The sequence below is a fragment of the Aquarana catesbeiana genome, linkage group LG04 (genome assembly GCF_042186555.1).
Source record: "Aquarana catesbeiana isolate 2022-GZ linkage group LG04, ASM4218655v1, whole genome shotgun sequence".
Taxonomy (NCBI): domain Eukaryota; kingdom Metazoa; phylum Chordata; class Amphibia; order Anura; family Ranidae; genus Aquarana; species Aquarana catesbeiana.
This window is the reverse complement of record NC_133327.1, coordinates 537,931,696-537,955,518: the sequence shown is the minus strand read 5'-3', so window position 1 is coordinate 537,955,518 and position 23,823 is coordinate 537,931,696. Positions and strand designations below refer to the sequence as shown.

The 23,823-nt window shown below is 45.1% G+C and overlaps 1 protein-coding gene across 1 annotated transcript in view; it reads right to left on the bottom strand.

The window, feature by feature from the left end:
- Positions 1-23,081, bottom strand: part of ACAT2 (acetyl-CoA acetyltransferase 2) — a 57,960-nt gene extending 34,879 nt beyond the window's left edge. The window contains exons 1-3 of the mRNA XM_073627862.1: positions 22,905-23,081; positions 8,672-8,806; positions 6,378-6,559 (exon numbers count right to left, since the gene is read on the bottom strand). Coding sequence (XP_073483963.1) covers positions 6,378-6,559; positions 8,672-8,806; positions 22,905-22,959 — 372 coding nt within the window. The 5' untranslated portion in view covers positions 22,960-23,081. The remainder of the gene's footprint in view (positions 1-6,377; positions 6,560-8,671; positions 8,807-22,904) is intronic.
- Positions 23,082-23,823: the final 742 nt, after the last annotated feature.

The following is a 23,823-nucleotide window of genomic DNA, read 5'->3' as shown; positions in this document are numbered from 1 at the left end:
TCTCTGACATTAGACGGCAACAGCTTTTCTGGGGAAGTTCTGTGCATGGTGTACCTGCTGTGTCTGCTGCTTTATGCAATATCCTGGAATAGTATGCCTGAAAGTGGTTGTATGCCCCGCCTTGTGATTTTTACCTACAGATAAGCCTATAATAAGGCTTACCTGTAGGTAAAATGAATATCTCCTTAACGTGCACCGTTTAGGAGATATCCATCCTGCATTCAGCCACTGACATCAGCGACGCATGCGCTCTGAAGGTCCAAGGTATCATGTCGGAACTTCAGAGCTTCTTGCCGGAATCGAGGCCCCAGCCACTCACATCGCCGGAGCCCGCGAACCCGGAAGAAAACGCCAGGGGAACATCAGCCCCCTCAGCGGTGACTGGGTGATGCTATGGGTGCTTTCTAAAGTATGTATTTCATAATGTGCTAGTATGCAATGCATACTAGCACATTATGCCATTATCTTGCAGGGGTTTTTTTGGGGGGGGGTGGGGGGGTTCCCAGGGTTTACTACTGATTTAAAGGATGTGTACTTTTTTGTATGTTTGCTTCTATGGCGTGAACCTGGGAAGAAGAGCCTGAGGCCTAATGATGATGATAATGTCCAAAATTGTATTTCTAGAACTAAAAGCTTTTACAGGACATTAAAGTGGAGTTTCAATTAAAAATGTTTTTTGTGTCATCTGTGTTGTAGGAGTGTGTTTGTGACCTTTTCCACTTGTATAAGGGCACATTGCAAAATAGCCTTTACAAAGGCCAGTTGTGGCGAAAGATTAGATTAGAAAGACTTTTAGATACAGGTCAAGGTTTACATGGATCAGCCATAAGTTTATGACCAGACAGGTTAAGTGAATAACATGGATTATCTCGTTACAATGACATCTGAAAGTCAGTGGGATAAATTAGGCAACATGCTGATGTGTTGCAAGCAGAAAAAATGAGCATTGCAGTCTGTTGTGTATTGGGCTGTGTAACCGCAGACCCATCCGGGTGGCCATGCCAATTCGTATTCACAGCCAAAAGCGTCTATAATGGGCACTTGAGCTTTAGAACGGGAAGCAATGGAAGAAAGGTTGCCTGGGCCAATGAATCATGTTTTCTTTTACATCATGTGAATGGCTGGGTGTATGTGTGTAGCTTACCTGGGGAAGAAATGGCACCAGGATGCAGTTTGGGCAGAAGTAAAGCCAGCAGAGGCAGTGTGATGCTTTGGGTAATGTTCTCCTGGGAAACCTTGGTCCTGCCATTCATGTGGTTTTTACTTTGACATGCACCACCTACATTGTTGATGAGCTAGTACACCCCTTCAAGGAAACAGTATTCCCTGATGGCAGTGGCTTCTTTCAGCAGGTTAATGCGCCCTGCCACACTGTGAGAATGGTTTGAGGAACTCAACAACATGTTTGAAGTATTAACTAGGCCTCCAAATTCTCCAGATCTCAATCCAATCGAGCATCTGTGGGATGTGCTGATAAAAGAAGTCTAATCCATGGAGACCCCACCTCTCAACTAACAGATCTGCTAATTACAGCTTGGCCTTAGGAGGTCTAGTGGAGTCCATGCCTTGACGGGTCAGGGCTGTTTTGGTAGCAAAAGGGGATCTACTCAATATGAGGTGGAAGCAGTGGCGGCTGGTGCTCAAAATTTTTGGGGGGTGCAAACAAACTGAAAAATTCTGAAAAATACTGGGAAAAAAAAAACATCAATTGCAGCCTCACTGTGCCATCAAATGCAGCCACTGTGACCCCCCCGCCTGCCCACTTGCTGTCTGACCGACACTTACCCATCTTGGTGGTGGGTCAGGCAGCGTGTGATGGCGGCGAGCTGTGCGACGGACAGCGGGTCAGGCAGCGGCGAGCTGTGTCCTCCATTCATCTCTTTGTTCCTGCTAGGCATCCAATAAGATCGCCTGTCCTTTCAGCCAATCAGGTGATAGGTATTAGACCTGCGCTTCCTGACTGGCGGAGAGGCGGTTCAGTGTTAGAAAAGCGTATATTAATTTGCTTTTCTAACACCCCTGGTTGGGCTCAGAGTCCACCCTATTTTAAAGCCTATTAGAGCCTATGTCTCTAATCAGGTGCTTAAAATAAACACCCCCCGCCGCTGTAATTCAGACACCCGGCATCCTAAAAGGGGCCGGATGCCTGAATAGGGGGTGGCCGAGGCGGCCATGGATAGATTCATGCTATGCATGAATCTTTGATACATAAAGGGTGGTGTGGTGATAGAGGGGGTGGTGTCCGTGCACCCTTAATGAACAAGCCGCCACTGGGTGGGAGGTCATATAGTTATGGCTTATTGATGTATGGGCACTTGCTGCAACCTCAACCATTTAAACATTGTCAAATACAATTTGTGAAAGGCTTTGCAGAGATATCGAGTTATTAAAAATACATCTCTAATTTCAAAGAAGCCCACGTAAGCACTGCTTGGCTACAAAATAATATTAAAGTGGCTCTAAAGGCTCTAGACTTTGTGCAGCAGCCCCCCAAATACTTAACTGAGCCCCAGGCTCTCAGAGAACTCTCCCTCCTCATTGGCTGAGACAGCAGCGGGAGCCATTGGCTTCCGCCGCTGTCAATTACAGTAAGTGAGCCAATAAGAAGAGAGAGGGGACGGGGCTGAGCTTCAGCTTTGTGTCTAAATTGACATGCAAAGCAGTGGCTCGGATGCGAGCCTGCTCAGATGCCCCCATAGCAAGCTGTTTGCTCTGAGGGCACGTGGCAGGACAGAGGAGCCAGGAGCACTGGCAATGGACCTAAGAGGAAGATCGGGGCTGCTCTGTGCAAAACCACTTCACAGAGCAGGTAAGCACTACATGTATGATATGTATGTTATTTAAAAAATAAAAAGCTTGCCTTTAATACCACTTTAATACTGAACAAATCTAAAATGTTTCTAGGAAACCACATAGTGCACTATCAGTCGGATCATAAAAGAGATAAAACAGGTACAGCAAACGTCACTTGGTGTTGTGTGTATTTGATAGACAGCATTCTATAACATGCAACGTGTGTTGTTTCTATATATTCAGCCATTCCTCTCTTTATAGTGTTAAACTAGTGGAAGCAGGAGAAATTTTTAATTAACGCAATAAATCAGCTAAAGCATACCATTATTTATTAATGCAATAACACAGCTCAGTTTGGATTTCCCGAACACTGCCATTGTGCAGGGGTAAATGACTCCCGCACAAGCATGGAAGTGATGTCATCTTGCACCTGCCTATCAAGATGGCCAAAGACTGGCATCCGGAAGAAGCTGGGGAGAAGATTCCGGCACTGGTGAGAGATCTCACGGCATCGGACAGTTGGAGTAGGGGAGTAATTCTAAGTTTGGTTCCACGTTTTTCCGAATGGAGCGATGTATTGACAGAGTTTATCCCAGGGCTTGACAAATTTTCTTTGAATCTAGGAGCCAGCTAAAAAAATAAGGAGCCAGTTTTTTTTAAACTAACAAAGCTTTATTTTCTGTGTAAGCTAAACTCTGCTCACCTCCCTGCTTGTCTCCAGCACTGTGTGCGGGGGCTAGCAGGGAGAATTGAACCACGATGCACACAGATTGGCTAATGTCAAATGAAAGGGGAGAGTTGGAAAACCTTTCCGCACACCAGCAGCGGATCTAAGCGGGGGAAAGGGGCAGAGAATACATGGGAGGTGCTGGTATGGGAAGTAGAAAAAACAAACAAATTTAGCTCATCTGCGGGTGAGCAGCAGAGCTAAAGTTTTATTTTTGTTTGTTTTTAGATGTTAAAATTAAATCAGCTGCCCGGCGCCCAGAACTGCATGTTAGGGGCAATAGGAAGTGCTCACGCTTGGTGCCAACAGTGAATGGACTGACTAGTGGGTGGGTTGTCAGTGCCCGGGGCAAGGCAAGTAATTTGCGCCCCCTAACCCATGGACTTTTATCACTCCCCTAGTCCTGGTTTGAGGGAGGTGGAGGGGTCAGTGCCTAGGCACCGCCTGGTCACGGGTGGCTGTCAGAAGGAGGAGGCAGGTGGTGGAGGGAAATAGGTAAGTGGGTGTGGGGTGGTAGAGGTAGGGAGGTGTGTGGGGGAGAGAGGTAGGTAGGTAGGTTGGGGGGTTAGCAGGAGGTAGGTGGTGTGGGTAGGGTAGCTTGCAAGAGTCAAGCCTGCGATTTCTTACACGTAGCGTTGTCTGCTCAGTCTATTGATGATTTAGTAAAGTTGCTGAATTAGCAAGGGTCACCTCAAACCACCTCTACCTCAACCTGCTTAAAAAATAAAACTAAAGAACTAAACTGAGCTAAATCTATATTTTTAGAAGGACACATGCCTGGGCCTGCTTCCTCTGTGCTGAAACTGGGCTCCTTTTGTATAACATTTTTATAAGACAAATACGTTCTTTTCCTCTACTGACGCTGACATTGCTTGTCACTCTGCTATATAACTACTAGCAAAAGTGTTCCGGGTCCAAAACAGGTAAGAGTGAGAATACTGCAAAAAAAAAAAACCTAAAGAAGAATTTTAGCATTAGCCATGTGTGCAGGAGAGACGTATGGAGGGTCTGACATGGGGCAAAATGTAGAGAAGAGAAGCGCAGACTGTGTGATGGTACACACTATGTACAAGAGAGGAGTGTGGGGGGGGCTGACATGAGGCAGTATTTGACGAAGAGGAGTTTGGAAGGTCTGACATGGGGCTGTATATGCAGAAGAGGAGTGATTCAACACATTTTAAAAAGGTAATTATCCTAGTTTGATGTAAAAATAAATTTTATTATACACAATGACATTAAAGTGATGTTTATGTCTATCTGGAGTGCAGCTTTAAGTGTTCAAGATTAGTTAGTGGCAAGCTAGAGGGACATAAGTAATTTATCTCACCTAAATGTACTATACCAGCTTCTGAAGCTAAAGATTAACTTACCACTATAGGTTACTGTACTTTGCCCATCACCGCTGCTCTTTACAGGGAATCTGTCAGAAGCTGCTGTTAGTGACCTGTCTCAGGGCTGTCGCACTAATCCTTCATTCACTCAGTAAGGGCCATGTCAGACAGGGGATTCTGTCACAAAAGGGGGCTCCCGGGCTGCCCAGACCTGGTTCTGAGCCACAGTCACAGCCCGTCCGGGGGGAACCGGAGCACCCGGAGGGTCCCCTGCGAGGGGGTGTCTGGCTCGGGGGCCATTGCTGAGCCTGTTCACCGCTGTCTGTTCCTGCTCCGAGGTGAGGCTGAGAGTCTCCCTGGACAGCTTGGCCTTGATCCACAACCAGTGATCCTGTAGCAGGAGCTCCAGGAGCCCGGAGAGGGAGGCTCGAGTTCACACTACAATGGTGTCATGGAAAGCTGCACAGGGGACACGTCCTGCCAGGGGCTCTGCTCCTCCTCTTTCAGCTCCGCTCCTCCCCTGGCCCACCCCTCCTACTTCCCTACAGCCCTGCATCTCCTCTAACCAGCTCTTCACAGTCCTGCCTATCTCCTACTTTAACCCCCAGCATACTTGGAATGGCACAGGTAGCGGGACTAATTTCTCTTCCCTCTGAACGTTGCACTCGCCTTCCCCCCATTGCTGCAACACTGGGGCTGACAAAAGCCCAGGTGCCAGGATACAATTGTTAGTCGCCATGGTGACCTGGCACCTAGAATTTGTCGAGCCCTGGTTTAGCCACATTGTGATCGTAGCGAGTTTCTGGACAGGAATACAATTCTAGTAATGGCAGGGTCAGTAAAAGAGTGTATATCAGGATATTTAATGATTTCTAATAAGCCTAGTTTAGGATCTGGTTGTAGGTTCAGAATTAAAGCCACTTGTTTATGTGCATATGCAGTCAAAGATTTAATTACTGGCACTATACACGGTATGCTCTTGTCCAGCAGTCCATGATAATCTGCCATCTTTAAAGGATAAAGTAAAACCTTTAAAAAAAAAAAACCCATAATAAATGCACATCTTTTTGCAGGTAAAATGTGCAATATCAGACTCCTGCAGACCGTCAGTGTAGATGTCTGCCTGTACCCCTAATACAGTTACTTCCGTTCAGGAAGAATCAATGAAATACAAGGATGCCCACCAATGCCCTCATAGTTTATTGAGAACTATAAGCCATCAGCCGCAAAGGCTGATGGTACGTGTAGTCTAGTCATTCACAGAACTCTGTGACTAAAGATCCCCAGCCCACTGTCACAGGTAAGGGAGGGGGGAGGAGATAGGGGGGAGAGCTGCAAGAGCGGGAACATGTTCCCAAAGGTGAAATTATCCTTTAATCTAAATTTTCATTCTTCTCAATAAGCTTATGAAATGTCTCTATGTCAGGGTGTAAAGCAGAAACTTTTATAGAAGTAGATTACTTCTATACATAAAAACCCCCAAGTCACAATTTCATCATGGAGAAAACTTTTCAGAACCTTCATACCTGACTCATGTTCTCCATACCACCGGCAACCACAATATCAGACTCCCCTGTCAGTATGGACTGAGCTCCAAGGCTTACTGCCTTTAGGCCTGAACCACAGATCATCTGGCAGCTCCATGCAGGAACAGAGTAAGGAATTGTGGCTCCTACAGCAGCCTGACGAGTTGGGTTTTGTCCAGTACCTGCAGGACACAGGAAAATAAGAATATAAAGAAGCAGGGAGAAAATGGTTGTAACTAAAAAGATCAAATATTAGCAACTTCAGGCATATCTAAATAATGGGACCATTTGCCTATATTGCTAATACAATATTTATGTATGTCTACCAAATGGTCACGGTGTGGACTAAACAAAATGTGGAATTATAGCAGTGTCTTCAACAGCCCTTCACATCACTCCTCCCATTAATATCACTTCCCCTTCACATTCCTGTTCTCTGTCCACACTATATCAGCCCCCTCCTGTCCCCTTACTATCCTCAGCCCACTTCATATCACCCCCCCCTCCTGTCCCCTTACTGTCCCCAGCCCCCTTCATATCACCCCCTCACTACCCTATCACCCCCCCTTGTATCACCCCCCCCCCCCTTGATATTTCTGTCCTCACCACTCCCTTTACATTCCTACCCCATCCCGCCCTTTATATTTTCCCCTCCTCCTTCACATTCTTGTCCTCACCTCCCCTTTCAATTTCTGTCCCCCCTTCACATTCTTGTCCCCACCCCCCCCACCTTCACATTCCTGTCCTCACCCCCCCTTTACATTGCTACCCCATCCCGCCCTTTATATCTCCCCCCCCCCTTCACATTCTTGTCCTCACCCCCCCCCCCCTTCACATTCCTGTCCTCACAACCCCTTCCTACCCCATCACATTCTTGTCCTTAACCTCCCCATCACATTCTTGTCCTTAACCTCCCCATCACATTCTTGTCCTCACAACCCCCCCCCCCCCCCCCCATCACATTCCTGTCCTGAACCTCCCCATCACATTCTTGTTCTCACAACCTCCCCCCCACCCCATTCCTGTCCTCACAACCCCCCCCCCCACATCACATTCCTGTCATCACCCCCCCCTTATATCACCCCCTCCTCCAGATTTCTGTCCTCAGCACCCTTCACATCATCCTTGGCTTCCCCCACATTCTTCACAGCAGTGACATGGCCCTCTCTAATGTCCTACCTACACAGGGCAGAAGGCACATCAGTCTAGAGATGACATCGGCAGCAGGACAGCTCTGCATGGACGGTGGGAGGCAGGAGGCTGAAATCAGCGGCAGGACAGCTCCGCATGGACGGCGGGAGTCGGGAGGATGACATTGGAGACAGGACAGCAGGACCGCGAGGAGGGCGAGAGCTGCACAGCTTTTCCTGGTAACCAGCTTGTGATTGGTTGCTAGCAACCAATCACCTGGTAGTTAACTTGAAAAGTTGACTTGACAGCTCCTGCCCTCCACCCAGACCTGTACTGCCTCCAATGTCAGCTCTAGACTGATGCGCCTCCTGCTGTCCATATGGAGCTGTCTTACCGTTAGCTCAATGAGGATGACAGTAGTGAGGAGGGCTGGGCGGGACCATGGCCGGTCCGGATGGAACAGCGACACGGTCCAGATGCAGACCACAATCCACCATTTAGTGATGTCTGCTGTATAAGATTAAGGGGCTTTTGTTCGCTTGAGAACTGCTTCTCTCCCTATGCAAGTCTATGAAAATGCAAAATTAGCTTAAAGTAGGTAAACTTCAGGTCAATGCACCTGCAAATAATTCTAAATGACCTCAAAAGCACCCTGCACTTGCCTATTGAGGCCCACTGACAGGCCCTTAGCCATCCACTGTGAGATGGCCCAACACCTTCTGTAGAATAAAAAAGGGTTTTTTTTTTCCTTTTATCAGGCATGTGTGCATAATAATAAATTGTATTCATGTCTGTGACCTCTAAGGCTAGGTTCACACCTGTGCGTTTTTTTAGCTAGTTTTCGGAAGTGCAGGAATAAACGACGTTCGCTTTAACATGGTTTCCTATGGGTCCCATTCACATCTATGCAGTTTCCCACAGTGTGTTTTTGGAAGAGGTGCAAGGACTTTTTTCATGCAGGAAGGTGCGCTTTTGGGTCCATTGACTTGGATAAAAGTGCAAGAAAAACGCATGGACAAAACACACCAAAATAATGACTGACAAGCATATGGATAGGTGCGTACCTAGTCTAAGGTATTGCATAAAATGTTTCCTCTCTAGACACTAGGAAAACGCAATAAATTGGATACATTCTAAATAGAACATTAGACAAAGTAGATTACCTGATGTCAACACATGTCCAAATATAACTTCGGAGATTTCATCTGGTTTAATATCAGCTCTCTTCAGAACTTCACTGATCACTACGGTGCCCAGGGTATGAACCGGGAGAGTGGACAGGGCTCCATTAAATGAACCTAACAGAGGGGAAATATGTAAATAGTACAGAACTAAGAACTGCATAATGACCATTAGTCAAATCACAGGGGCAAGGACCAATGTGGTTACAGATAACACTTAAAGATCATTCACATTAAAGTGATCAGCCACAATGCATTACCACCTGCTATGATATGCATGAGAGTGTGTTGGCTTAAAGTGGTTGTAAACAGTCACATATACCCACTGGCTTCAGGTGATACACAAAATTCACAAATCCCCCTACAGAAGTTGTACCTGTTCATCTGCAGTCTTCTCTTCATCCATTCAAAGTGCAGAATTTATAAAGCTTTTCTAAGCCGTCAGAAAAAAGGGGGGTGAACAGATGACATTACACACTGCTCTGAGAGCTAATTGGAGGAAAGGGACGCCCCCCCTTTCACACAGCATACAGGAACAGAACTGAGGCTGTCAGTCTGCTGGGCACGTAGTCTCTTAATTGAGACAAGTATACACTATAAAGGGATATGCTTTGTTCATATTTCATTGCTAAGGGTTACACTTTAAGGCAGGGTGGATATAAATCAATGATTCTGAAAAAAAAAAAAAAATATATCTGACTTTTTTGATTTAAATCAGATTTTTTTGATTTCAATCAAATCTATTTCTAAAAAAAATGCTTTTGGAGTAAAAATCTATCTAAAGATAGTTTTCTACTTAAGATACATTAATAATTTAGTTTATTCAGCATTAAATGGAGCTTAGTTATGTAGCATGAGGCTGTATATTCTGCAATATGTACATTTTTGGTAAACTTATTCAATGAATCCAAGCTCTGCAAGCTGAGAGAACATGCACTGCATTGATGCATTCATACAATTTCACAGTAACCATGAGATAAAACAAAGTTCAGGAACATTCCTTTATCCCATTGTTTTGCAAATCTATGTACACTACAAACTGTATGATTGAATTGGTTCTGATATTGCTGTTTTACTTACCTGACAGATTATTATTCTAAATAGGAAACCTTCATTTTGTTTGCAAATATTAAAGATTCTACCAGCAAGAATGAGTCCTTACATTTAATGAGCACCTGTCATTTCAGATACGTCATGGCAGTGGTTGTTAGCGGGCATCCACTTACCTGCTGCCGCACGTCCCTCACCTTGTTGTGTTACTGCCGCATCACCAGCTGTCCCATTAAAGTGAATGCGACTGTCGGTGAGTCAACAGCGGGTCAGAGGAGGAGCCGCTGAGGGACAGAGATAACAGTTGTTCTTTAAAAATTATGATTTAAATCCAGTTGATTTAAATCAAACCTTTTTACTAGTGATTTAAATCAACTTGATTTAAATCAAATCCACCCTGCTTTAAGGCAACCCATTCATTATAAATGGGTTTGCACTGCCGCCATTACTAGAACACCTTGTATTTTTCTACTTTGTCCAATCAAAGAATGCCTTTTATTGACTGTAAAAAATACAATGCCATGTGAGTGACCTGCTTTTAACTCCCACTAGCAGCCGAGGAAAGGGTTAATAGCGCCCGTTTTGTGGCGCTTCGGCAGCGATGCCCATTCATTGCACTGCCCCAAAGATGCTGCTTGCAGGACTTTTTTTCCTGTCCTGCAAGCGCACCTCCCAAGTGTGAAAGCACTCGGGCTTTCACACTGGGGTGGCTTGAGAGGCAATTTACAGGCGGTAGTTTTAGTGCTAAAACACCTGAAAAGTGCCCCAGTGTGAAAGGGGTCTGATTATCAGATTCTCCAGAGGCCCATCTGGTATGAGACATGCATACTTACATGGTACCAGGCTGGGCCAATGTAAAGTTAGCCATACATTGTATAATCTCGTGAAATCTCCTTTAGCTTTACCACAAATATATAGTATCCAATCAGGCAAGATTTGTACTACATAGTTGATGGTGGATCTAAAGGAGATCAAATCAGATTTTATGGTATATGGCAATACAAAAGAATTCTAGTGTTCAGCTTTACAAAGCTGTACAAAAGCAACAGCACCATATAAATAATAAGAGGAAAAAGGAAAAACCCGACACCATCATTGGGGGATACTAGATCCAAATAATTTAAACCTGCATCGCAAAATTGGTATTGGTATGTGGGTAATCTATTAAAAACATCAGAAGTGAGACTTCACCCCGGAAGAAATTACACTTGCCATACAGTCTTTCCCGGCAGGTAAGGCCCCGGGCCCTGATGGCTTACCCATTGAATTCTATAGAGCCCACACTGAAATGCTTGCTCCAAGACTGGCCAAGCTGTTCAAATCCTGTTTACTAGCAGGCTCTTTACCCCCCTCAATGATGGAAGACCACATTATCTTAATACCCAAGCCCAATAAGGATCCCAAGCTGTGCACCTCCTACAGACCAACTGTACTTCTCAATTGTGATCTGAAGATCCTTACGAAGTTGTTAGCCACCAGACTAAACAAAGTTATAAAATCCCTTGTAGACCCGGATCAAACGGGGTTTATGCCCGGTAGGTCCACAGATATTAACATACGCCCATTATTCTCCAATATCTATGCCCTCCATACAAACCAGGGTACTAGAACAATTGCCACCCTAGACATGGAAAAGGCATTCGATACTGTGGAATGGGCGTATCTATGGGAGGTAATGAGGAGGATGGAATTCCCACTAAAATTTATTTACTGGGTACATACGCTCTACACTGGCCCCCTGGCAAGCATAAGGCTTAATGGCTTGCTATCTGCCCCTTTTCCCCTGCAGAGGGGTACCAGACAGGAATGCCCTCTCTCCCCGGCCCTCTTTGTCCTGGCCATGGAACCCATTGCTGAAGCCCTCAGAATTTCAAACGAGATTTGCGGCCTTCGGGTGGGGTGGCTGGAGGAGAGAGTGGCTATGCGGAAGACTTACTACTTTTCTTGAACAATGCTGGGGCCTCGCTGCAAGGTGCCCTTAGAATTCTGAACACCTTCTCAGCCTTCACGGGTTTATGGGTGAATTGGCACAAGTCCCAGCTGTTTCCAGTAGATGAGGAGACTAGATCTTCTTCACCCCCCTCTCTCCCACTGCAGTGGGTTGATCACTTTACCTATCTGGGAATTGTGATATCCAGATATAGTAGGGACTTTGTGTAACTCAACCTGGATCCTGTGCTGGCTGGGGTAAAGACTAGACTGAAGGCATGGAGCAATCTACCCCTCTCACTAATTGGATGTATTAGCCTCCCCAAATTCACGTATATTTTTAGAAACTCTCCTCAGTGGCTTTAAAAAAAAAAAAACTCTATAACTCCATTAAACAATTTTTCACATCCTTTATCCGGGGATAGAATCACCCAGATACAAATATACCACTTTGACTAGGCCTGTGGATGGGGGGGGGGGATTGGCTCCTCCCGACTGTTATAAATATTTTTTGGCTACCCAGCTAGTGACCGCCCACTGGTGGCTTCAGCCTGATCTAACCAATTTTGCTACAGTGCTGGAGGCAAGTGTCAACTCTCAGAAGGCCTTACAGGGGCTGTTTAGGGGGAAAAAGTCCCCACACCATCTCACTCCTTCCGTGTGCACCACCATACAAGTGTGGAAAATGAGTGAAGCTCTGAAGACGCACCAGCCGAATTCTCTCTCTCCACATACACCATTGTGGCCAAATCCCAATCTCCCACATTTCTACACCATCCCAGACCCACAGGCTTGGGCCAAACACAAAATTGCTCTCCCCTCCCCAGTGATGGCAACAGTACACAGCCTCACCCGATGCCTGCAATAAGACCTCTCATGGTGCGCTGCTCTCTGTCGGCCCCTCCGCTCTTCTCGTCCATCCCAGATGATGTCACGTACAAGCACCTGGGGTGGACGGGAGGGAAGGAGGGCCGGCGGGGAACAGAACACTGTGAGAGGGCCTATTGCAGCCACTTCCAGTGCTAGTGTTGCAGAGCCTGTCATGGGGCCCCACAGTGCCGATAGGTCAGTCCACCCCTGCATCACAGCAGTGCTCAATGTAATGGCTGTGCGGGCCGTGCAGCCAATACTTTGACAGGCTGTCACTCAAACCGGCCCAATGAGACATCGGCCCACCAGGAAACTCCCGGTAGTCTCGATGGCCAGTACATCCCTACCCTTTTCCCCCCTGGTCTCAGCCAGGGATAAGATGGTTCAATATAAAATTCTGCACAGAGCATACTATATACCTCACGGGCTCCACAGGATGTCTGCAGCACATTCCCCATCGTGTTAGCGATGTACACACCAACCTGCAGAGTTTTTCCATATCTTTTGGAGCTGTCCAGCTATACAACAATACTGGCAAGAGGTCCTTCAGTCCTTCAAGTGATCAAATGTGTAACCAAGCTCCATATACCATGCGACCCATAATATTGTTTGTTAGGACTGGTTGAACAACTGTCAGTGACCATGGCCAGGAGAATACTCATTAATCTTTTACTGTTTTACACTCGAAAAGCCATCACAATGAATCGGAAGCATCCATCCCCTCCTTCTGTCCAATTCTGGAAGGGTCTGATAAATCCCAGTCTACCCTTGTATAAGGCCACCTATGCGAACAGGGCTTGCCCCAATAAATTTAATAAGGTTTGGGCATGTTGGCTTGATGACTCCACTACAACAAGCGGCAATCAAGCCTATTCTAGTTAAAGTATAGTTTCTGACTACGCTCTCGGTCCCAATGTAATCAACTTAATTTGTATCCTGGTACCCCAGGTTTGAGCACAGTTAATCCTGAGCCAAACCCTCTCCCCACATTGGGGCAGTAGTTTAGTAGATTGTTTTAAGTTCTTATGTTGCTGTACGAGAATGAGACCTGTTGCTCTTGCCCCTGCGTGGGCTACAGCTTTATGTGCACTTTGAAAATTTAATAAAAAAGTTTAAAAAAGAACAAAAAAAAAAAAAAAACACACACACACACACACACACACACACACATCAGAACTGTACAGAAGCACAAATATAAAACTGAAATTTGACCGCCAGAAATGTTCCAGCTTGTAGCTTTATAAACCAAATTTGTGACAGGTTGCGTAAGGACAGCCAAAAGCTTTTGAGAAAGCACCAGATTGGCGCAACGCGTCAGCTGGGCGATGATCTCATCACGCTGGGCGAGACGAGGATGCCATTTTGCTGAAGCTCGGTTTGTGGATGACTCTGTGTGAACTTGCGGTTTTAACCTATTCTATTGTTAGTGACATGTTTTTATTTATAATAAATATTATCCAGCGGTCTACACTATTTGCCTTTTTCCTTTCACATGGGTATATCAACTGGAGGAGACATTTAAAGGACCAGGAGTCTGGCTGGTGTCCATTTATAAAGCAGTGAAAATTTTTCACTATTCCATTCTCCGGCATTCACAGAGGAGATTGTTCACTTCTGGATGCCAGTTTATGAACCGGTGGAGATCTACAAACGCTTCAAACAGTGGAGAACGTCCCCCAATACTGGAATCTTGTGAGGCATAACAAGATTACAGTACCAGAAATTCACTGAAACAGAGATGTCCGTTTATTAAGGGGTAATAAACTATCACTGCTCAGTACACGGACATTCCCAGAGGAGTCCGCCCACCTAGTTAACAAAATATTTGTCCCCCTACATGATAGATAGCTATAGTCGTGGCCCTATGACCGAGAGAGATGTGGATCACATACACGCGACAAGACTTACAACATAATAAATAATACAATCAGTGCGGCGCTGGAAATTGAAAAATAATAAATTTGTGCCAGGAATTATTGAAATAAAAATCAAAATTAGATGGCAAGTTGAATAATAAATCTAAGATACAGCAACAACTATAATAGTGAACTACTCAAATAATGATAAACTAATGATAAATAAAATAAAACCAACAAATTAGCCCCCCCCCCCCAAAAAAAAAAGAAAAAAATCCAAAAAAAAAAAAAAAATGAGAAAAAAGGAAAACTAAAGCAATGTCCCAAAGTGATCCTTAAGAAAATCCATAATAGTGTGCCTCCACACGAGAAAAGGTGAATTGCAGGAAACAGGAGCTGTGATTCCAGTTTTCCTAATTGGAATCAACAAGTGTTCAGGTCAACACCCAAGTGTGAGGTAGCTTGCTTACCAAAAAGCCATGACTGCTGCTAGCAGTCTCTCCCAGCACAGGAAATTTTGAAAGTCTCCCCAGAACTTATATTTCCCCAAGACAGACGTTCTTTCTATTCATGCAAACCAACATGGCAGCAGCAAGCCAAGTGCTCACATCTGTAGGCCAAAAGGGAGACTGTTTCACAAGACTTGTGAGTGCATCAGGCACAGAACCCGTACAAGCAATACATGCTCATCTCCAAATGGATGAGATGGCAACCCCATGGACAGTGAATCCTATAACCAGTGAAGCCTATGGCGAGTGATATCAGATAACGACCAACAGCAGTTCGGAGGCTTGGATTTACAAATGAGCGCCAACAACTCGGAGGCAGGTTTTTTAAGAAAGTGATGCAGGATAGCAAGTATAACGAATCGCAAGATTGCACATGATACGAAAAGGTTCTAATACTACCTGCAACAGTGAGCAGGAACCGCTGACGAAACCACGAACGGAGAAGCCGCAATGCACTTGCGATCGAATGCACAGACTCACAAACATGAGGTGAGCTGGGAAGAGTCAGCCCAGTGACATGTAGTATCACACACTGGAACTGACAAAGAGCATGGGCGAGTGGGCTGCTTAAATACCCTCCGGGCTCCTCCCATAAAATTCAGGCTACCATACCGGCCTTCTTAGAATATATATATATATACACACACATACACATACATACATACACACACAGACAGACATGGCAGGGGGACACGGTGAAAATCTTCCTCCTTCCCCCAGGATTCTCTCTTCTCTCCCCGATTCTCCACCTCTGAGCTGGTGAATCAGGGAACGTGAATTCTGACTCAGATCGCCAGTGAAGTGCTGAGATCGCAGCTTCATAAACTCGCCGTTTTTGCGTCGGTCAATCACAGATTCTCAGTGTGTGGAGATGATCGGGGGAGAACATGTTCTCTCCTGATCAGCTCTGTTTCATAAACCGTTAATGGACTGAGATCAGGACTTGTATTATTTTTATTATACAGGGTTTATATAGTGCCAACAGTTTACACAACACGTAACAATGTAAAGGGGGATAGTATGATTACAATACAGTTCAATACAGAAGGATTCAGAGGGCCCTGCTCATGGAGCCAACAATTTAACGGGAGGGGAAAGTGCACAATATTCATATTAGTATATGGGGCTTGGCTGCAGATCGGACACTTCTATTGGTGCTGCTGCCCTTCAAAACTATTTTATTTTGATTGATCTCACATCCTAAATTGGAGTGTGTATGGGACTTTTGTTTTTGCTTCAACTCTGATGTTGGACGAGAAGGCCTGGCTCTCAGTCTCTGCTCTAATTCATCCCAAAGGTGTTCTATTGGGTTGAGGCCAGGACTCTGTGCAGGCCAGTCAAGTTCCTCCACCCCAAACTCGCTCATCCATGTCTTTATGGATGTTGCTTTGTGCACTGATGCGGAGTCATGTTGGAACAGGAAGGAGCTTTCCCCAAACTGTTCCCACAAAGTTGGGAGCGTGAAATTGTCCAAAATGTCTTGGTATGCTGATGCCTTAAGAGTTCCCTTCACTGAAACCAAGGGGCCAGGCCCAACCCCTGAAAAACAACCCCACACCATAATCCCCCCTCCACCAAATGATTTTACACCAGTGCACAAAGAAAGGACCAATAAAGACATGGATGAGCGAGTTTGGGGTGGAGGAAATTGACTGGCCTGCACCAAGTCCTGACCTCAACCTGATAGAACACCTTTGAGATGAATTAGAGCAGAGACTGCGAGCCAGGCCTTCTCGTTCACATCAGTGCCTGTCCTCACAAATGCGCTTCTGGAAGAATGGTCAAACATTCCCATAGACACACTCCTAAACCTTGTGGACAGCCTTCCCAGAAGAGTTGAAGCTGTTATAGCTGCAAAGGGTGGGCCAACTCAATATTGAACCCTACAGACTAAGACTGGGATGCCATCAAAGTTCATATGAGGGGAAAGGCAGGTGTCCCAATACTTTTGCCAATATAGTGTATATTGGATCCTTTTTATGGTTTCTTTTTAGTAGTCTTTACAACGCTATATTTTGCACTTTTGATATATTTGCTGTCATTTTTTGATGTATACATCTTGGGCATTTTGATATTTTATTATTTAGAGCCCTTCACTTTCTTTTCTTTTTGTATGTATATTACTAGTTGGTGTATGCACTGTTCAGTGGTAGCAGCTCTATTTTCCTTTCTTATACATTTATAATTTTTGGTTGATCCTTACATAATAGCGAGAGGATTTTTTTCACATTTATACAAAATTGGTATTACTTATTTGGGTAATCTATTAAAAACTGTACAGAGGCACAAAGATAAAGTTTTTGGCAGTCTTAAGCGAAAGCAGCTATATGAAATTTTCCAGCTGACAGCTTTATAAAGCAAATTTGTGAAAGGTTGTAGAAGGACAGGTTATTTAAGGAGAGCCAAGAAAGGTTGTATAGGGATAGCAAGGTTCATGTGTTTAAACATTACTGATGTTATACATGGCTGAGTGCTTTGACAATTTGCCTTTAGACTTTCCCTTATGACTCGAGACAAAAGAAGATGATACGATCAGTGGAGTAGACTGATCGTCCAATCACACTGACAGTATGCAGAGGAGGCATGGACTGACAGCTTGGACCTGGGATATGGCTCTACACTCACAGGCAATCAGAATGCTGGGAGGGATGCCAGCTGAACAGCTACCCTATCATACAGCAACCAGCATATATGGTTCTACATTAGCCAGCCAATCAGCAGCAAAAGAGAGTAGGGCTGACTGTCATCACAGAAAACTCCTCCCTTCACTCCACACTGAGGTCATGAATATTCATGAACCCCAGATCCAGCAGGCTACGCTGGAAGCTGTGAATTCCCAGGGAAGCTCATTGTATGTAAATAGATGACTATGCAGCATGTGCTCTTCTTTGTCTGTGTTTACATCTTCTACTGTTAGGCTCTGTTTCCACTACTGCGTGTTGTAGTGCGACTTGACACATGTGAAGTCGCATGACAAGTCAAAATCCATGTATTTCAATGGTCCCCGTTCTAATTGGTGCGACTCAAGTCGCAGCGACTCCAAAAATGGTTCTTGTACTACTTTGTTCTGACTTTGGTGCAACTTGTTCTCCCATGGTTCTCACCAGTCGTATGACATCGCATCAAATCGCATTGCAAAGTCGCAGTATGGGTCGCAAGAATGGAAACCGAGCCTTAATGTATGTAACCCTACAATGATCTATATATACCAAGTTCTGGAGAAATTGAACAGATTTCTATGTTTTATTCAAAAATGAAATCTGGCGTGTTAGAAATACCTCCCAATCTCCATGTACTTAATCCCTTAGGTTAGGTTCACATCGTTCCAGGAATGTGCTATCCCAACACGCAAAGAAACGCGCTGCCCTTTAGCAGACATGTGGTGGTGCCATTAATTTGCAAACACTTGCGTCTTCGCACATGCCAAACCAGGTGGTTTGGTGCAGCGTATTTTTAGAAAAGAGTAAAGCTTTAGGCTGGTGTCACGCGGGCATGTCCATAGTCCGCCTCCGCCGGATCTCCCCGCTGAGCAGGTAGATGACAGGTCCGTGTGCGTTCCAACATGCAGAGCGGACACAGACACAGCCCCGCTCTCCTCTATGGGGCAATCGGATCGAAACGGACCACCTGTCTGTTTCCATCCAACTGTCATCCAATCCAATTTGCTGTTTTTGGTGGACAGGATTGGATAGCGGTGGGCATCAGTGGACATGTGTCCGCTGGCACCCGCCGCTCCATAGAAGAGACTGGAGGGTCCAATCAGGTCCACCTGTAAAACTGACAGGCCGACCTGATCGGAAAGCCTATGTGAAAACAGCCGTATTCAGGCCAGATGCAGTGCAGGAACAAGTGCAAAATTGCTCGTTTTCCCACACCACACGAAAATGAGTTGCCTTCTGCAGACGCACAGACCAAGAATTCTTAATGGTACCCCAACGCATCTGGCAAATATGCCTACCAAAACACATGGTAAAGCACTATTTTTGCACATTTCATGCGCATAGGGCAGCCCATTGAAATCAATGGGCTGCCCTAAATGCGCCAAAAAAAAGAACAAAACACACTCAGATGCACCTTATGATGTGAATGAGCCTTTAGGGACCCCTTTTTCCATGTTTCACTGAAATGAATGGGCTGCCCTACACATGACATGCTTGAACACCCTGAAACCGTGCGGGAATGCACATGCGCGCTCAGTTTCACCTGAAGGTGTAAACTAAGCCTTATACCTATGGCTGCTGCAGTTAATTGATGAGTTGGAAATCAACCCCAAAATTGTACGGTCAGATTGTAACTCTAAGGGCTCACGCGCTTGGAAAGAAAAAAAATCGATTTCACATAAAATACCGATATATATAGGGCTCATGCGCATCCGTGCCTTCATCTGCACAGTGTAAACAAATGGGCATATTTTAGTGTCTGGGAGCCCCTGGTGATGTGCATAGCTGCCCATAGACATAAATAGGTTGAAGGTGCCCGAATGCAGTTCTGAGCCGCTACTTGCGTAATGTGGTTCACGGGCTGAGATGTAATGACTGTAACTCACTCCATGTAATTGGGACAATATGCCTGTAAGCATGCACCACATTACGGAATTAGCTGTGCATCGCTACATACAGCCACCTGCAACTATTCCAGGGGCTCACCATGAGAGCAAATGTAACCATGGGCATGAGCCCTTACTGTTTTTTTTTTGTAAATTGATGATGAAAATAGAGTAATTGTGGTATTTGAGCTCTGCAGATCATAATGTGTATAAGGGCTCATGCACACAGGCATATGAAAAAATACTCCAAATATGCCAGAAAAAAATGCCTCGAACGCTGTGCATTTATGCCCGTATTGTGTTTATATGTGTATGAGCATAAACTCATTCTATTGGCTAGAATAAAAATATGCGCATAAGCATAAATTATGCTGGAAATCTCTCTTAACGCAGGCTGGGGCACAAATACTGTAGCTGCTGACTTTTAATATTAGGGCACTCACCTGTGCAGGGAGCCCGTGATGTCGGCACCAAAGCCGATCTTCAGATCGACTCCCAGGTGCTGCCGCCGTCATTCCTGGTGAGGGAACCTGGTAGCGAAGCCTTTTAGCTTCACAGCGGGTTCCCTACGTCGCATGCTCGAAGCGCGCTGCACTTTCTAATTGGCCCGGCGTCAGCGAAAGGAGGAGGGGGGCCGAACTTCCGGGAGATCGGGTCTCCGGAAGCGGACCCGTCAAAAACAGGCCCCCCCCCCCCCCGAAAGGTGCCAAATGTGGCACTGGAGGTAGAGTTGCAACCTCATCCCTTTAAACCCCAACACCTTTGAATTACACAGGTTCTGAGACTAATTAAATGCAGATAAGGCAACAAGTGAATTTAATTACCACCGTAATCAGCCACAGAACTTGTGTAATTAATATGTGTTTGGGTTTAAAGGGATGAGGTGGTAACCATAAGCGGAGGAAGCGTATAAGCGAGAGTTCCACTTTTGGGTAGAACTCCGCTTTAAGGCTACATTCAGAGGGCTGAATATCTGGGGTGGCTACCAACAAGAATCAGTAGAATCTGTGTTTTAGCCTTTCTCTGGATTATGGTTGCCACCTTCAGATCTGCGCTATAGGGAGTACATCCATTGACGTCCTCCTGTGCCCGAGTGGCCTGCGCGCCCCCTGCAGGGCACGCGTGGCACACACTGGGTTCAGCGAGTCTGTGAGACTCGCTGGATCACATATTGGAGTAAGGGGTCGTTCACCGACCCCTTACCACGTGATCAGCTATCAGCTGATCATGTGATGTCAACAGAGCCAGTAATTGGCTATTTTTTCTCCTCGTGCTGACAGCGTGAGGAGAAAAAAAAAAGCCGATCACCGGCGGCCGTGAGAGGGACATCAGTCCTGATCACGGTGAGCTGCTGCAGATCCTCAGTGCCCACCTGTGACCCCTGCCAGTGCCACCTATCAGTAGGCAACAGTGCCCACCAGCGCCACCCATCAGTGCCCCCCCATCAGTGTCCACAATCAGTGCCTCAACAACAGTGCTGCACATCAGTGCCACCTATCAGTGCCCATCAGTGAATCTGTGCCACCTATCAGTGCCATCTGTCAGTGCCCATCTATGCCACCTTATCTGTGCCCATCAGTGCCCACCAGTGCAGCCTATCAGTGCCGCCTCATCAGCGCATATCAATGAAGGAGAAAAATGACCTGTTTGCAAAATTTTATAACAAACTATGAAACATGATTTTTTTTTTTTTTTTCAAAATTTTCCATCTTTTTTTGTTTGTTTAGCAAAAAATAAAAATCCCAGCTATGATTAAATACCACCAAAAGAAAGCTCTATTTGTGGGGAAAAAAATGATAAAAATGTCATTTGGGTACAGTGTTGTATGACCGCGCAATTGTCATTCAAAGTGTGACAGCGCTGAAAGCTGAGAATTGGTCTGGACAGGAGGGGGGTCTAAGTGCCCAGTAAGCAAGTGGTTAAGCCCGAACACATATTAATTACACAGGTTCTGTGACTGATTAAGGTGGTAATAATCACTTTCCAAAGCTTGCCGCCTCAACCTCCGCCCTTTTCTAACCAATGAAACCACAAAGCTCCTGATTCACTCTCTGGTTATCTCTCGCCTTGATTACTGCAACTCACTCTCATTGGCTTACCTTTAAACAGACTATCCCCCCTTCAGTCCATCATGAATGCTGCTGCCAGACTCATCCACCTTACAAACCGCTCAGTGTCTGCTACCCCTCTCTGCCAATCCCTCCATTGGCTACCACTCACCCAACGAATTAAATTCAAAATACTAACAATAAGTTACAAAGCCATCCACAACTCTGCCCCCAGCTACATCACTAACCTAGTCTCAAAATACCAACCTAATCGCCATCTCCGTTCCTCCCAAGACCTCCTGCTCTCTAGCTCCCTCATCACCTCCTCCCATATCCGCCTCCAGGACTTCTCCCGAGCCTCACCCATCCTCTGGAATTCCCTACCCCAATCTGTCACACTGTCTCCAAATTTATCCACTTTTAGGCGATCCCTGAAAACTTTCCTCTTCAGAGAAGCCTATCCTGCCTCAATCTAACAACTCCACTATTTTCTCCATTAGCTCATCCCCCACAGCTATTACCCTTTGTATAACTTGACCTTCCCTCCTAGATTGTAAGCTCTAACGAGCAGGGCCCTCTGAGTCCTCCTGTATTGAATTGTATTGTACTGTCTGTCCTAATGTTGTAAAGCGCTGCGTAAACTGTCAGCGCTATATAAATCCTGTATAATAATAATAATTAAACGTACTTGGTGCCTTATCTGCATTTAATTAGCCTCAGAACCTGTGTAATTCAAAGGTGTTTGGGTTTAAAGGGATGAGGTGGCAACTCTACTGTGGAATCAGCATATTACCAAAACAATGTAATATGAGGACCTACCTAATCTATCTGTATCCAGCTAGGCAAACACTTGTATACGTGTTGGTAGATCTAAGGGTCGCCATACAATCACTATACAATCAACTTTAGATTTACCAAAATGATGTAATATGAGGACTAATTTAAGCTATCCAGTCAATCAGGCAGGTCCCTTGCAGTACATAGTTGTTGACAGATCTAAAAGGAATCGTACAATCAGATTTCAATATGTGTGATGAGCTATACAATGAGATTGCAATGTGTGTGCTCCTTTAATTATACATTTTTTTCAAGAATCTGCAACAGTGATCTATAATAACAGAGCAGACATTAGGATGCAATGTCTCCCCAAATAAAGTATGTGCACCCCCTTCCTACACACCCATTATAGAGCAATTCCTGGGGTGCCATTCATCACAGTACAAGGGACAGATCCTAGATCTGGATTTATACAGATTTATTATATTGCATTCCTAGCAAAACAAATCTGTTTTCTGAATAATAATAATAATAATAATACACCCACCAGGAACATAGATCATGAATGTCCAGTACACAGAATGACTGGGAACACATTATATACAGGCAATGAATAGGGTTGCTGGTTACCTATGGGTGTGCGGGCAGCAGACACAATGACTACGGGATCCTGTATAGAAGTCATCCTCCAGGACTGGGCTCCCTCCTCTGCTCTGTACACTTCTCACACCAACAGATGATCTGAGCTCTGCCAGCACTTCCAGCACACGTTACTGTCTCACCAGCCTACCAGCCCTTCCTGGATGACTGAGTACAGCAATTGTGCCACCTACTGGCCTGGAGGGGCATCGGGATTATCATTTATTATTACATGTGGAGGACTGTTTCCTATAAAAGCAGACTTTCACTCACTTTTTAGGCCTCATTCATGCATTTTCCTCAACTGGACGCCTTTGCAGGAAAAAAGCAGCTTAAAACCATACCTAAAGCCACATTTGGCAAACATGTTTAGATGCATCACGCATTTAGGCGTATAACTGTCCCTGATTTTGAGGGACTGACCCCGATTTGGAACTAAGTCCCTCTTTACTCCTCGTTTGTCCCTCATTTTGGTCTGATCTACAGTATCTCACAAAAGTGAGTACACCTCTCATATTTTTGTAAATATTTTATTATATCTTTACATGTGACAACACTGAAGAAATGACACTTTGCTACAATGTAAAGTAGTGAGTGTACAGCTTGTATAACAGTGTAAATTTGATGTCCCCTCAAAATAACTCAACAGCCATTAATGTCTAAACCGCTGGCAACAAAAGTGAGTACACCCCTAAGTGAAAATGTCCAAATTAGTGTTACAAGGTCTCAGGTGTGACAAGGGAGCAGGTGTGTTAAATTTGATGTTATCGCTATCGCTCTCTCATACTGGTCACTGGAAGTTCAACTTGGTACCTCATGGCAAAGAACTCTCTGAGTATCTGAAAAAAGAACTGTTGCTCTATATAAAGATGGCTTTGGCTATAAGAAGATTGCCAAGACCCTGAAACTG